Genomic DNA, 12,613 nt, shown 5'->3' with positions numbered 1-12,613 from the left:
TTACACTTTTCACTTCCCAAATCAATCTAGCATTTAAGCATCTCCTTTCAGCATGGCTCAATACATACATCATACTTTGGTGCTACCTAATAATTAGTATTCTGATATACAAAGATGAAACAGATAATCTTGTAGTATATGTTATTCTCCATACCAGTCCTTCAAGTGAAATAGGTGCTCGAGACCTCGGCAGTCCGGTTTTTTCCATACAATCCATGAAGATGCCAGCTAAGATGGGTAAACCAATTGTTGCTTCCTCAATCTAATGAGTGGAACAAGCTGATCATAGCTAGACAAGTTGTTCTATAATTTTGAAGCGGAAGAAATATACATGATCAAACTTCCCCAAAATCAATTGTAGACATTCTGGCTTGGAATTATGAGAAGAATGGTACATTCACGGTTAGGAGTGCTTATCAGTTTGGAGTTTCTTTGCAGGGTGGATCTAGCAAAGGATCCTAAAAAAATCCCAGTAATGATAGGGAGAGCTTATGGAATCTAGTTTTGAAAGCAAAGGTACCACATAAAGTCTGTATCTTCACCTGGAGGGCTGCCACTGATTCTCTCCCTACGAAGGACAACAAGCACAAGAGGACTCTTGAATTGGATGGTATATGCAACTTATGTGGAGTTGATGTTGAAAACGCACATCATGCTACTATTGTATGTACAAAAGAGAGAGCTCTTCGAGAGGAAATGAGTAAATTATGGAAATTTTCGGAAGACAAGTCAATCATGCCCTTCTCCCTGGATTGGCTTTTGCAGAGCTTGAGTAGTTTCCCTGGTGAGATGAAGGAAAAAATTATGCTATTTTTGTGGAGGGCTTGGCACCTGAGAGATGATGTCATTCACAACAAAGGCAAGGCTACTATACGAGACTCAGTGATGTTCTTGAGAAATTACTGGGAGTGTTTATCCCTCCCAAATCCGGTTGCAAATGATGTTAAGGGGAAGCAAAAGTTGCATGAAGTTCAATATGCTAGCCTGCCTTCCCATGTTGATGTGGTTGGCTGGACTAAGCCGCCTGATAATCACATAAAGATCAATGTCGACGGTTCTTTCATTGCAGCCACAGGATTGGCTGCGCTGGGAACGGTTGGTAGGGATTGTTTTTGTGATATTGTCTTCTCAGCGGGTTTCCATTTTCATGGATGCTTGGATGCAGAGGAAGCTGAAGTCCTGGCCCTATCTTTTGGCCTCAACTAGGCTCGTAAACTAAATTTGAACAAAGTGCACATGGAGACCGATTGCATCGCTGTAGTGGGCGATGTGAATGATAGTAATGTTAGCAGGGCCAGCTGGTGGGCTTGCTATGAGAACTCTAAGAATATGATCAAGGAGTTTGGAGCTTATTCTGTTTCCAAAGTTCATAGGGAGAGCAATGTAGCCGCGCATGAGTTGCTACCTATGCTAGAGTGAATGAGTATTTCTTTCTGTTAGCTGATGTGCCACAAGTTTTGAAACATGTAACTGCTCCTGATTGTAACATGGGTTTATTGATATAAATGAAGCTCTCCCTTTCCTAAAAAGAAGAAGAAGAAATAGGTGATCGAGCGTTTTCACATCCAGCAACCAGCTGGGCACGCCAGAAAATGCAGATGATCTATGTTAAATTGGTTATTTATCAACATCTACTATACATATCAATTTTCCCCAAAAGAAATATGCGTCTTCTTATCCTACACTAGCACTCTATTTTTGTCATGTCCATTGCATACCTCAGTAATAGGCAACATGCCATGAGAAAATCCACCTAGCATTTTCCAAGGCTGAAGCCTTTCAATATGAATCATGCCAAAACACTCAGCGGAGGTTTGGTAAAGCCATGTATATACAAATTCATCTCAAGACTAAAATCTTGGCATTTCTCCCAAAATGCCACCAATGAGATAAGTGCCTAAAAGGAGGGGAAACCTAGTATAACAAATCTTGATCCATGTGAACAACCTAAAAGCAAGCACAATTTACAGGGAAGGACACCATACCTTCTTAGAACTCCAATTGTTTCTCGATGGCAAGAACCTAAATAAAAACATAACAAACTAGAATCATAGAGATCTTGACTTATCATCCATATAATAGCAAGAAAAGAAGAACAAAAACGTGTAACTTCAAATTTGTTTTCACTCATCTCAGCCGGCACTCAGGATTTAGAGGACCGAAGGTTCTCGGTGGTGATCCATGCAAAGCAAGGTGGAGAGTCACTTATAGCTTGGTGAGTGCTGAGTACATACCATTGTTCTTCGGTTAATGAAGTGAGGCCAGTGGTGAGGGTTGGTAACGTATCCAGTAAACCCAGCCTTGTGGTGCTATCGGTGCACTGAAGGTCTAAAATCGCACCACAAGTGTTCGAAAGTTTTGAAAATAATTTAGCATGTACACATAACAATATCAATCATGTCATCCAAGCTGAAAATAGTGGGGAAATTAAGCTGTTAATATTGGGGCTCCGCAATAGTTTCTCGCAGATTATGATGGTTTTTGGCATAACTTTTTCAATATCTGTTTTTTTATTGGGAAAAAAGAGCTCTGCAGCAGATGCTCAATTCAAATCGCCCCTGTATTCTCCTTCGTTTCGATTACTACAAGTTGCTCGTGAAGGAAACGGAGAGGAGTGGAGAGGTAACCCTAACCCCCAAATCCTGGAGCGCCTCCTTCAATCCCCAGCACCCCCGGCCGAAATCCTAAACTCAGACGGCGTCCGGATCGATGGCGGGCCGCGCCTCGGTCGATTCCCCCGGCGACGCCTCCCCCTGGCCGGCGTCGATTCTCCTCGCCCAGGAGGCGTACGTCGCCGCCAGCAGGAACCACACCACGGCCACAGCCAAATCGAGGGTCGACCACACCGTGGAGGTCACCTTCTGGATCGCCGACCCGCCGGCGGTGTCCTTCTACACGTTCCACTGCTCCAAGCCCCCCACCTCCGACTCCGACTCCGAGGACGCCGCCGACTTGCAAGTTCAGCCTCACCTGGTCGGCGCGGAGGGCCGATTCGTCGTCATCCGCACCTTCTTCGCTTCCGGCGACGGCGACTTTGAATACTTCATCTACAAGGGCGACCCCAGGTCCCCGTCCCTCGAAAGCGTCCCGCTTCCTGATGATGATAGGCTGCACGGAGCCTGCGAGTTTGGGATCGTGCCCCGCGGGGACGGCGACCATTATCTCCTGATTGCGCTCTGTGACACGGCGACCTTGAAGGATTACCGACTTCACATCTACTCGTCTGAGGACAGAGCATGGAGGACCAAGGAGCTGCTCAATCCATGTCCTGGGGTCCTTACGATTACACAGGACAAGGTGATGCTGCTCCGAGATGGCGTGCTGGTGTGGGTCGATTTGCTGTGCGGCATGCTGGTGTGTGACGTACTTCAAGAACGAGAACCCCTTCACACGCGCTACATCCCATTGCCTGAGCCATTGCCTAGAAACAGAGAACAAATTTTGAAGCAGTTAATCCCGGGAGCTGGCGTCAGGCGTATTCGGGATGTCGCCTATGTCGATGGTCTGATCAAGTTTGTTGAGATGGAACACCGCGTCACTGTAACAGAGATTGTAGAGGTTCCTCCTGAAAAGCCGTCTGACCCCAGGAACAAGACTGTGCTCTATGATTCTGACTTGATCATGCTCTACAAGCGCAAACATGTGGACAACAAGCCCAAGACACTGCGCACAATGAATGGTTGGAGTGCCATGACATGGACTAGGGAGATTGGGTCTGACTGTTGGCTCAAGGGAGTCATTGTTGATGCTGATGACATTTTGGTCGATGACTCGGCGTTTTCGGGCTTACTCTCTGGCCAAAGGAATGAATCCGCCGGGAGCTTGGCTTTCAAGAACATGCACTCGGCTTGCCCCACCCTGAACACTGAAAGTGGAAGCACCTGGGGCGCACCCTTTTGGAAAATATTCTCCTTCGTGTCAAATGTTCCTTCCGTGTGCATTGGTGAACCATCTAAAAATGACTCCTGGTAATTGTTCATCTGTTCTTGTTATCAACATGCTTGTGACCCTTTCAGTGCTACGCACAATTTGGTTGGCGAATTATCTTACTTGCTGCTACCCTTTTATGCTCCACGCTGTGCATATCTTTGTTAGGGTGTTTAGAGCTACATATGATACTCTCTGTGATTTCTACTGTGAGAAATAGGGCTATCTGGTTTTTCTACCTTGTCTTTATGGCTACATGTTAATCTTGTATAAATTGTTTTTTTTGCGTAAGGGTCTACTCCCTGCTGATTCATACTTACACTGTAGAATCCAATCCTAATCTGTGCTGGGCAGCTAGATTTTATCAACTTACAGTGCAGATAGAAATTAATGCTGCACTACTGCTTATCAAAGAAATTCAAATTGTTCTATGCATGGGCGTGCGGATATTTACAAGCTGTGTGCTAATTTGCACTCCATCCGAGTCTGCAAAAATGAAAGAATAAAATAGCTTGAGCACTACTGAATCCCTGTTTATGACTATGGCATTGCTTATGAGTTTATCTGTCTTTTGTAGGCATTAAAGTCTCAGCAATTCAGACAGCACAGACAAGCAGCTCTTCGAATGAGCCAAATAATACAGCTGTAAGTATTTTCTATCATGTTCTAGTTTTCATAGTTAAAAAAATTCCCACCCGCTAAAGTTTCCTCTCTTGTGTCCATAGGTCTGTGTCAGTGAGCCTGATTCCTATGAATCTGAAAACAAACGTCCAAGGCAGGTTTCTTACTCTGTTATGAGAACTCTGTTCTTTGAAGATCGTTGCAACGATGATCTGTTCTAAACTTCAAAACCTGTCAATGTTCTGAATGCTATTCTAATTAGTTTTTGTTCATATTGGAGGTCTTCCATATAACTGGTTTTGTTGTTCCGCAGGCTATTGGCTGAGAAAGCCAACCATGCACAAAATTTAGCTCACAGTACTGTACGGAATGTTCATAGCTCACAAGCCTGTCCTGATCAAAACAATATGGTATGCTGAATCCAGTATGTTTCGTTTCCTATGTGTCAAAGACCAAGATTAATACGTTGTGTCATTTCCAGCCTCCACAACGATGCTTCAACAGGTGGGAGGGGCCTGGTTACGGTGGGTACTCATCATGCCCCCCTCAAAACAATCCGGTATGCTGTATTTCATATGCCCTGTTTCCCACGTGTCCATTTTTAATCATCATACAGCAACATTAATTAGAATGTGCCACTGCAGCTACCACAATGTTTCAACAAGTTCACTGGACCCTGCAACCCTGTGTATGCACTGTCGGCCCCTGCCCCTAACATACATAGCTACGGCAACTATCAATTGTTGTGGCAGCAGCCACTACTACCGGAGCAGCAGATGGCACCTAGCAGGGCATTTGGACCTCATGTGGTAAGAAAATTGTGAAGCTTATGATACGATCCCCTGTCATCATTTGACCTGCAGCTATAGAGAAGACAATCTCGTTGTGTTGATTAGAAGATTCAAGAAATCATGGGCACCATGTTTGTAAATATGATAAGAATTTCAAACAGAACTAAAATATTCAAATAAAAAAGTTTAAATTTAATTTATTGTCATTCAAAGTTGGAATTATTTATCTTCGCTACGTTGTACTACCAGTTTTGTCCTGTTACCTACAGTTAAATTAATTAGAAGTTTCTGTTTGCAGGCACCCCATCCATACTTCAACAACTGGCGTGGAGCCAGACACCATGGGAATTCACAGCAATACCCTGCCGGTAACTCATATTACTATGGTGCGCACTCAGGCAGTGGCAACCAAGGATTTGGTTACCGTCCGATTTACTACGATCACCGATACTAACCACGTTTACTGACCCCCTCCGGTAAAGCTTTCTGCCACCCTTGCTGTCTGAAAAATTCCGAGTTAATTTGAATTGGAGGTATTAACTATATAATTAACTGCCGTATTCAGTATATATCACGGGTTTGACTCCTAGAAGCATCACTACTAGTTCCATGTGAAGAAAATGTAAAACTATTATGTTGGAGGTTGAACCTGTGTTCCCCACGAACTGCTGTAAAGCACGCCTACCATTACACTACTGCAATTGCTGTTTTAGTGTATGTATAGGTTTCTACCTCTTTTGTCATTTAAAATATAGATTCAAATTTCAGCTTCCCCCTATTCAGTTGCAGCTTCCCAGTAAACACTTAGTGGTGTTTGGACCTCGTGCGGTAAGACATCGAGGTATGTTTCAAACTGAAATTTAGATGTGGTTGCACTGTTGGCCTTTAAGAAAACTATGTACGAAAATATTAGCCTCACATAGTTAGATACTGTATATTGGAGCGTACAAGTAAAGCTGTCCTGTATTAGTATTCACGGGTGTGAAATATGAAAAAACAGCAACTGTTTTTCTGAAGTGTGAGCACATCAGTGAATGGCGCTTAACCTCTTAAAGAGGTACTTTGAAAGAAGCGAATGTTTGATAAAGGTGTGGTAAGGGTCAGAGGGTGATGGAGGGTGGCGGCTCCTTGAAGAAGGAAGAAGGTTCTCCCTCCCTAGCCCTCGCCCCGTGGTGCATGTAGCATCGTCGGAGGGCATGTGAAGGTGTGTCTCCGGTGTATCTCGCCGGATTCAGGCTGTATTTTTCTTCGTTCGTCTAAGTTTGTGTGTTTATATGTTGGATCCTTCCAATCTAATCTTCTCTTCATCGGTGACGGTTACTGTTGGCGTGCTGGTCATGTTGGTCATGTGGGGCCTTAACACGACGACTTGACGACTTTCCAACTGTATACTACAATGAAGTTTGCCTGGCTCCGATGAGGAACACCGTCAGCTCGCTCCAGTGATTGTAGTCGTTGTTGGATAGAAGGTCTACAGACTTGGTTGTAATTTATGTTACTTTTAATGTTCTTTGTACTGCCATGACAGTTGATGAATAGATTGAAAGTTTTTTCCAAAAAAAAGGCTATCTATTGCATGGTCGTTGTGGCCTTGTGGGTATCTTACATCCGGGATTTTTATTGTACCTTTATTTCCTGGGGTACTCCTGTTGCCTACCAGTATTCAAAGATATAGCCCATTAGATCAAGTTGGAGCGACCGTTAATGTTCATTTGTCCCTACCGTAAAACTCTTTTGAGTATGGCGTGCAAGTTGAGTCGCTACACGTCGGTTTTATTCTTCATGCAAAGATCACTCACCTTTGTTGTCACCTAGAATCACTCCGCACTATCCCAGCCATCTTTGCTGACAAAAGGGCTGTCAAGATGTTGTGCAGACACTTGGTGGCAAGAATTTATTTTTTAGTTCCTTCAAAAAAGCCTTTTGTGAAGTTGTCCTTAGATATAACATACTGCTTGATATCATCATAATAATGTGCTTTTATGCGAGTAAAACAGTCTAAATCAATGGTTCCAAAATGTTACGGACAGACAGCTCTGATTCCTCGTCAGGCGGCAACTTCTCCAGCTCCAAATCTTAAAACGGCAAGACACATGACGACTAAGAGGCGATTTGCTCGTCATCCTCATGACGCAGCGCAGGCCCTCCCCCTTGAGCATGAGGTCGAACGCCATGTTGATCTGGGAGAAGGGCACGCTGTGCGTGATGAACTTTTCCAGCTCCAGCTCCTTCCTCATGTACATCTCGACGACTTCCCGGTGGTCGGTGTGTGGTTTGTAGTTGCCGAAGGTGCCCTTCAGGGTCCTTTCATTGACGAAGTTCATCGGGTGGAACACCGCCTCCTTGTGCGGGACACCCACCAGCACCGCCACGCCCCACCCCTGCATCCACCAGATTTCAACATTCAGTCTGAAGTCTAAAAGAGTTTACAACTAATTATCATTGGACTACAGATTACATGTAGGTATACTGAGAGGTACATACATCATGGACACATTCGAAGGCGGCGATCATGGCGTCGATGTGGCCAGTGCACTCAACCACACGGTCAACTCCGCCATTGGTCATCTCGACAAGCACCTGGAGAGCAACATTTAACAGTAAGTTTTTTTGGCACAGGCTTGTGCATGTCATAAAGAATGAACAAAGGGGAAAATGTGCACTGGGGGACATGAACAGACCTCTTGCACGGGCTTGGTGTGGTCCTTTGGGTTCACAAAGTCGGTGCATCCAAATTTCTTAGCTGAAAAATAATGTACATGATGTTCAGTGTTCCATCCAAAAATATTTATTAAGATATAGTACTTGTTTTCCCTGAGGCAGACCGTACCTTGTTCGTATTTTGCAGGGTTCAAATCCACACCAATGATCCTTGACTACCCAAGCCATCTTGGCCCCTTCCATGGCTTGATCATGTGAGACAGAAGCACACGGTAATTAGTCTTGGTTGTAGCACATAATTCTCTTCAGCCTGCAAAAACATGGCGTAGAACAAAAACGTCTTGGGTCGTCACCCTTTTTCGGTTTCGCGACATTGAGAGTAGCACCAAGTCCTGCAGAAAAATAACAATTCAGCAACTAATGGAGGCACCTTGAACATTGTGATTCATTTGGAAACAATGACATGAGGAGCCATCTCTTACCAGTTGAGATGCCACAGCTGAGAACACAAACTTTGTCAAGGGGCGCCTCGGGGTTGATCTTTGCGAGGCACCCGACATGGATCACGGTGTACTCACTGAAGGTGGAGGTCCCAACGAAGTGGAAGATCGGTTTCCCATTAATGGTGAAGCGAGACTCCCCATCACCGATCATCACGCCACGATCCACGTTGATCCTGAGGAGGTCACAAAGGTTGCTCTCCTTTGATTTACAGTGGGCACACTCGCACTCGCTGGTGAACACAGGGAGGACATGGTCACCCAACACGAGCTCAGTAACACCCTCTCCAACGCTCTCAACAATGCGGCAACAAGAAGCAAGTTAGTAAAAAGAGTTGGCAGAAAAGATAAACTACGAAAAGCAAACATAATACTATTTCAATAAAATGCAGAAAAGGACAACTACCAAGGAAATTAGCCACTCATAAAACGTTACAAAATGAATAAAGTAGTTATGTACTGATTGTTTTATTTTGGAAAATTATAAATGTGGTAAAGATATAACGAGGAGATCAGCAGCTTACAGAACATAGGAAAATTAACTAGTCCAAAACCATATGATTGTCCAAAGCACTTCATAGTGTGAGTTTGTGTCATGGATGATGTTATCTCATGATTCTTCATAATTTTTATCCCATGGCAATAAAATATGGACACTTGATGTATGTAGGTAGCAATCTAATTTATGGATGACTATAATTTAGAAGCCAGTGTGAATAAATAATGATTTAAGATTCAAGATTCCTCCAAGCAACAAAACTGAAAGAGAGAGGATGCATACCCTCCAGCTTCATGGCCTAAGATCCTAGGGAAAACCGGAGTTTGGCCCTGCACAAATCCAAGCAGAACATCACCAAGTTAATTAGCCACTGAGATGCATCACAATTACACCATTGGGAACACACAAAACTCTGTGTGGATACCTTGGCTTCCCAGAAGTAGACGTCAGTGTGGCAGAGGACAGTGTAGAGGATCTTGACTCACATCCCCATGGCCTGTGGCGGCGCCACCTCCACCTCCTTGATCGTACAGGCTTCCCGGCCTCCCATGCCACCGCCGCTGCGATCATGCACGAACCAGACCTAGTTGATCTCCATTCAACAATTCCAGGGCTTCTTCACATGAAACCAAAATCAGATGAAACTAACTAGTACTGTTTCAGGAACAGACCTCTGCACTTGATCACCTTCCCGGCGGCCGCCATCCCTGTCCCCGTCGGTTGCTGGCTCCAAGAACTCTAAGAGGAAGGTGGATATCTGTTGCCGTTTCTGCTTTGCAGTTCGTTGATTGTAGATTTTGGTGAGGAACGAAGCTGAGGCTGAGACCTGTATATGTGTACTCCTGGCGCTTGAGGAACTAAGGGCAGCTTGGAGTGCAAGTGGGTAAAAAGAAAAAACAGCGATGAGGCCAGAGAGGGCTGACTTGGTGACCAAAACCGGGGTGACCCAGAAAACCAACTGGGTCCTCATTTTGCAACGGTCCACGACCTGACGCATCGTCGTTAATTTTGCTAGAATACTATAGTAGGCAGCTGAAATAGCTCATGGTTCTCTGCATCTGCCGGATCAGTGCATGTATGGTGGATTCCTGGCCACCGGATTTCAGTTTTACTACAAGTCTTTAGCGCGCGCTTTGTTGCGCCGAAGAATGTCACGCATGTATGTTTCATTAAGAGCTTCCAAAACATGAGCTTCCTAAAGGTGGTTTGTTCTAGAAATAGGGATCAAAAGTCAGAAGTAACATCAGCTTGCAAATATGGTAACAGAAAACTCTCTGAAATATCACTAATCACTATAAATTCACAATAATCACAAGCAACTTACGGCAAACAAAAAAATCATGCCAAAGAACACAATGAAATGGAATGGATCTAAGAGTGACAACTCAAACAATCTCAGGAGCTTTTGTCCTCCTTGGGTTTCATGCACTTTATGCAAGAACTATAGACAGAGTAACTACACAGAGCTTGATCCCCTTAAACCGCAACATAAACTTCCCGCTTCAGAGTAGTTGTCTAGGCGTACAACAAACAGTAATATCTTGAGATAAATGACTCACCATCCTTCCTTTTTCCCTTTTCTATAAGTGATTTATTTCGAATCTCTAGAAACAGCTTTGAGGCTGTTGCATCACACAGAAACTCATCAGCACATAAATTAAGAACAAAATCTCATTTGATCTATACGCGCATACCTTGTTCTTGGTTGATTTATCATCCCACATTGTTTCAATGCTTCCATGTATAGCTCAAGGGATGAGATCACATATGCAAACATAAGATATCTCTAACTAGGATAACCGCAAAAATAAATTGACAAAGCAGTTCCTCAAAATCTCAATAAAAACGACTTAACAAAGTTCGTGAAAACGCAAGCCTCGCAAAATAGTAGTGTTTCTTATCTGTTGACGCATCAAAAAAGAAACGCACAAGGCCACATCAATATAGACCATATTACTTTGCAAATCATAGAAAAATGTTGATTGCACGAATTAGGATTGGGTACTTGGACCCCCAATGGAACTTTTAGTTTCTACGTTATGCATTATGTATGGCAAAACATTATTTGGCTTAAAAAACACTGTACTGATTTTAGTTTGCGATACTGATATGTAGTTATGTACTACTAAATATTTCTGCAATATTGAACTATGATTAATTAGATTGGTAACATTTCGAAGAGGTTTGCAAACAACATACTACATGATGGTCAAGGTAAAAAAGGAAGGCAATGTGAAGAAAGAAAATATGTAAGCTGTAACTAATAGGTAATTATATTTTTCATACTCGGGACATGATGTAGGCATAAAACATCATAACATCCAGAAATGAAGTTTACCAAATTAAATCAAAGAAATCTTTCGTGTCTACCGCAGATAGGTTTCTCCTTCTATAATTCAAAGCTTCTCCTGATTTACTACAAGAGACATCATGATTCACCCCACTGGTATGCTTAGCTCTCCCGGTTCCAATAACTGTTTATGGTAAATGAATGGCCTTGGGAGCGGTGACTCTTGAGCCTGGCCAGCCTGAAAATCTGAGGCCACATAATAAAGTAAACAAAAGGATAAATGTTAGTTCAAACAAGCAAATTGAGCTTAATTGATCATTTTGGACCTGGCATGTAAGAAACATTGTTCATACATAGGTCCTCGTAGAAGTGCCAAATAATTCTGGGCACTAATTCTAGTCCAGCGTCATCAGTAATTGACAACAAGGTAAGCAATTGAAATTACTTTCAATGTAGTAGCTGTTGTAGTCCCTATACACATGAAACATAACCTGCATTTGCATCATGGATCACACACAAGAAAATCGAACATGAAACAACTCAGGAACCTGCAAATGTGGAGAGGCCAAATAAATTCTGTAAGCTATATATGGGTTGCCAAGGCATGGAGTCAAGTAGTAGTTACTCCATAAGAATCAAGCTGCTAAATCATCATTGTACAACTATTACTATTTTTGGAACAATAATAATAATAATCACTCTATGCTTCAGGTATCGAACAACTAAAAATGGATTAGTGATGTATACGTTCTTTCAATGTAATTAATGTACCTAAAGAAATTGATTGAGAATCAAACATGGGCTAAGAATGATGGGAATCATATAAAGAAAATCGTGCTACACTGCTAGTACTATAATGCTCATGGCTCGCTTGATTTTATTGGACTTTATCCTACCAATTTATAACAAACTGTCATGATTACATGAGTTATGTGACTAATTTGTTGGATGCTATCTTGAATGGAGCTTTGATAGGTCTTAACCCTGGAGTGAACTCCTGGAGATTCAAGTTGAAGCATGATCCCTTGCTGGTCAGGATCAGAACAAAGTCAAAATATATGACAGTCTTGGTCAATGGACAGAGTCCTTGATCTAACAGGATTTACAACTTATTATTTGATCACCTTATAAGGAAAATAATTACTGGTACACTTGTATGACTGTTGTGAGTCATGTAATGGTACCAAAAATCAGATAGAACTTACATTATCATTATATATCATGGAAGGAATGTACAAAGGTCAGATTAGAAGTATATATCATGTAAGGAGAAGGGGCAGCTGTCTATACAAAACATCAAGGATGTACTAGAAAGTAGGAAGAT

At 42.9% G+C, this 12,613-nt stretch overlaps 1 protein-coding gene and 1 pseudogene across 4 annotated transcripts; one reads left to right on the top strand and one right to left on the bottom strand.

Moving 5' to 3' along the window:
* Positions 1–2,558: 2,558 nt before the first annotated feature.
* LOC109746677 (uncharacterized) lies at positions 2,559–7,044 on the top strand. Of its 4 annotated transcripts, none has more exons than XM_045229247.2 (8): positions 2,559–3,968; positions 4,505–4,572; positions 4,653–4,702; positions 4,862–4,958; positions 5,030–5,107; positions 5,193–5,357; positions 5,638–5,815; positions 6,123–7,044. In XM_045229247.2, exons 1-2 carry the CDS (start codon positions 2,710–2,712, stop codon positions 4,509–4,511), a joined length of 1,266 nt encoding a protein of 421 aa, XP_045085182.1. In that variant the 5' UTR covers positions 2,559–2,709; the 3' UTR covers positions 4,512–4,572; positions 4,653–4,702; positions 4,862–4,958; positions 5,030–5,107; positions 5,193–5,357; positions 5,638–5,815; positions 6,123–7,044. The 4 variants fall into 4 exon arrangements, with proteins under 4 accessions (XP_045085182.1, XP_040246939.1, XP_073354409.1 ...); XM_040391005.3 differs by having other exon boundaries at positions 6,108–7,044; XM_073498308.1 differs by having other exon boundaries at positions 5,638–6,543; positions 6,742–7,044.
* Positions 7,045–7,276: 232 nt separating this feature from the next.
* On the bottom strand, positions 7,277–12,372 carry LOC109746665 (alcohol dehydrogenase 3-like; annotated as a pseudogene).
* Positions 12,373–12,613: the final 241 nt, after the last annotated feature.

The sequence above is a fragment of the Aegilops tauschii genome, chromosome 5 (genome assembly GCF_002575655.3).
Source record: "Aegilops tauschii subsp. strangulata cultivar AL8/78 chromosome 5, Aet v6.0, whole genome shotgun sequence".
Taxonomy (NCBI): Eukaryota; Viridiplantae; Streptophyta; class Magnoliopsida; order Poales; family Poaceae; genus Aegilops; species Aegilops tauschii.
Note: the sequence above shows the minus strand (reverse complement) of the source record. Positions and strands in the feature narration are given on the sequence as shown.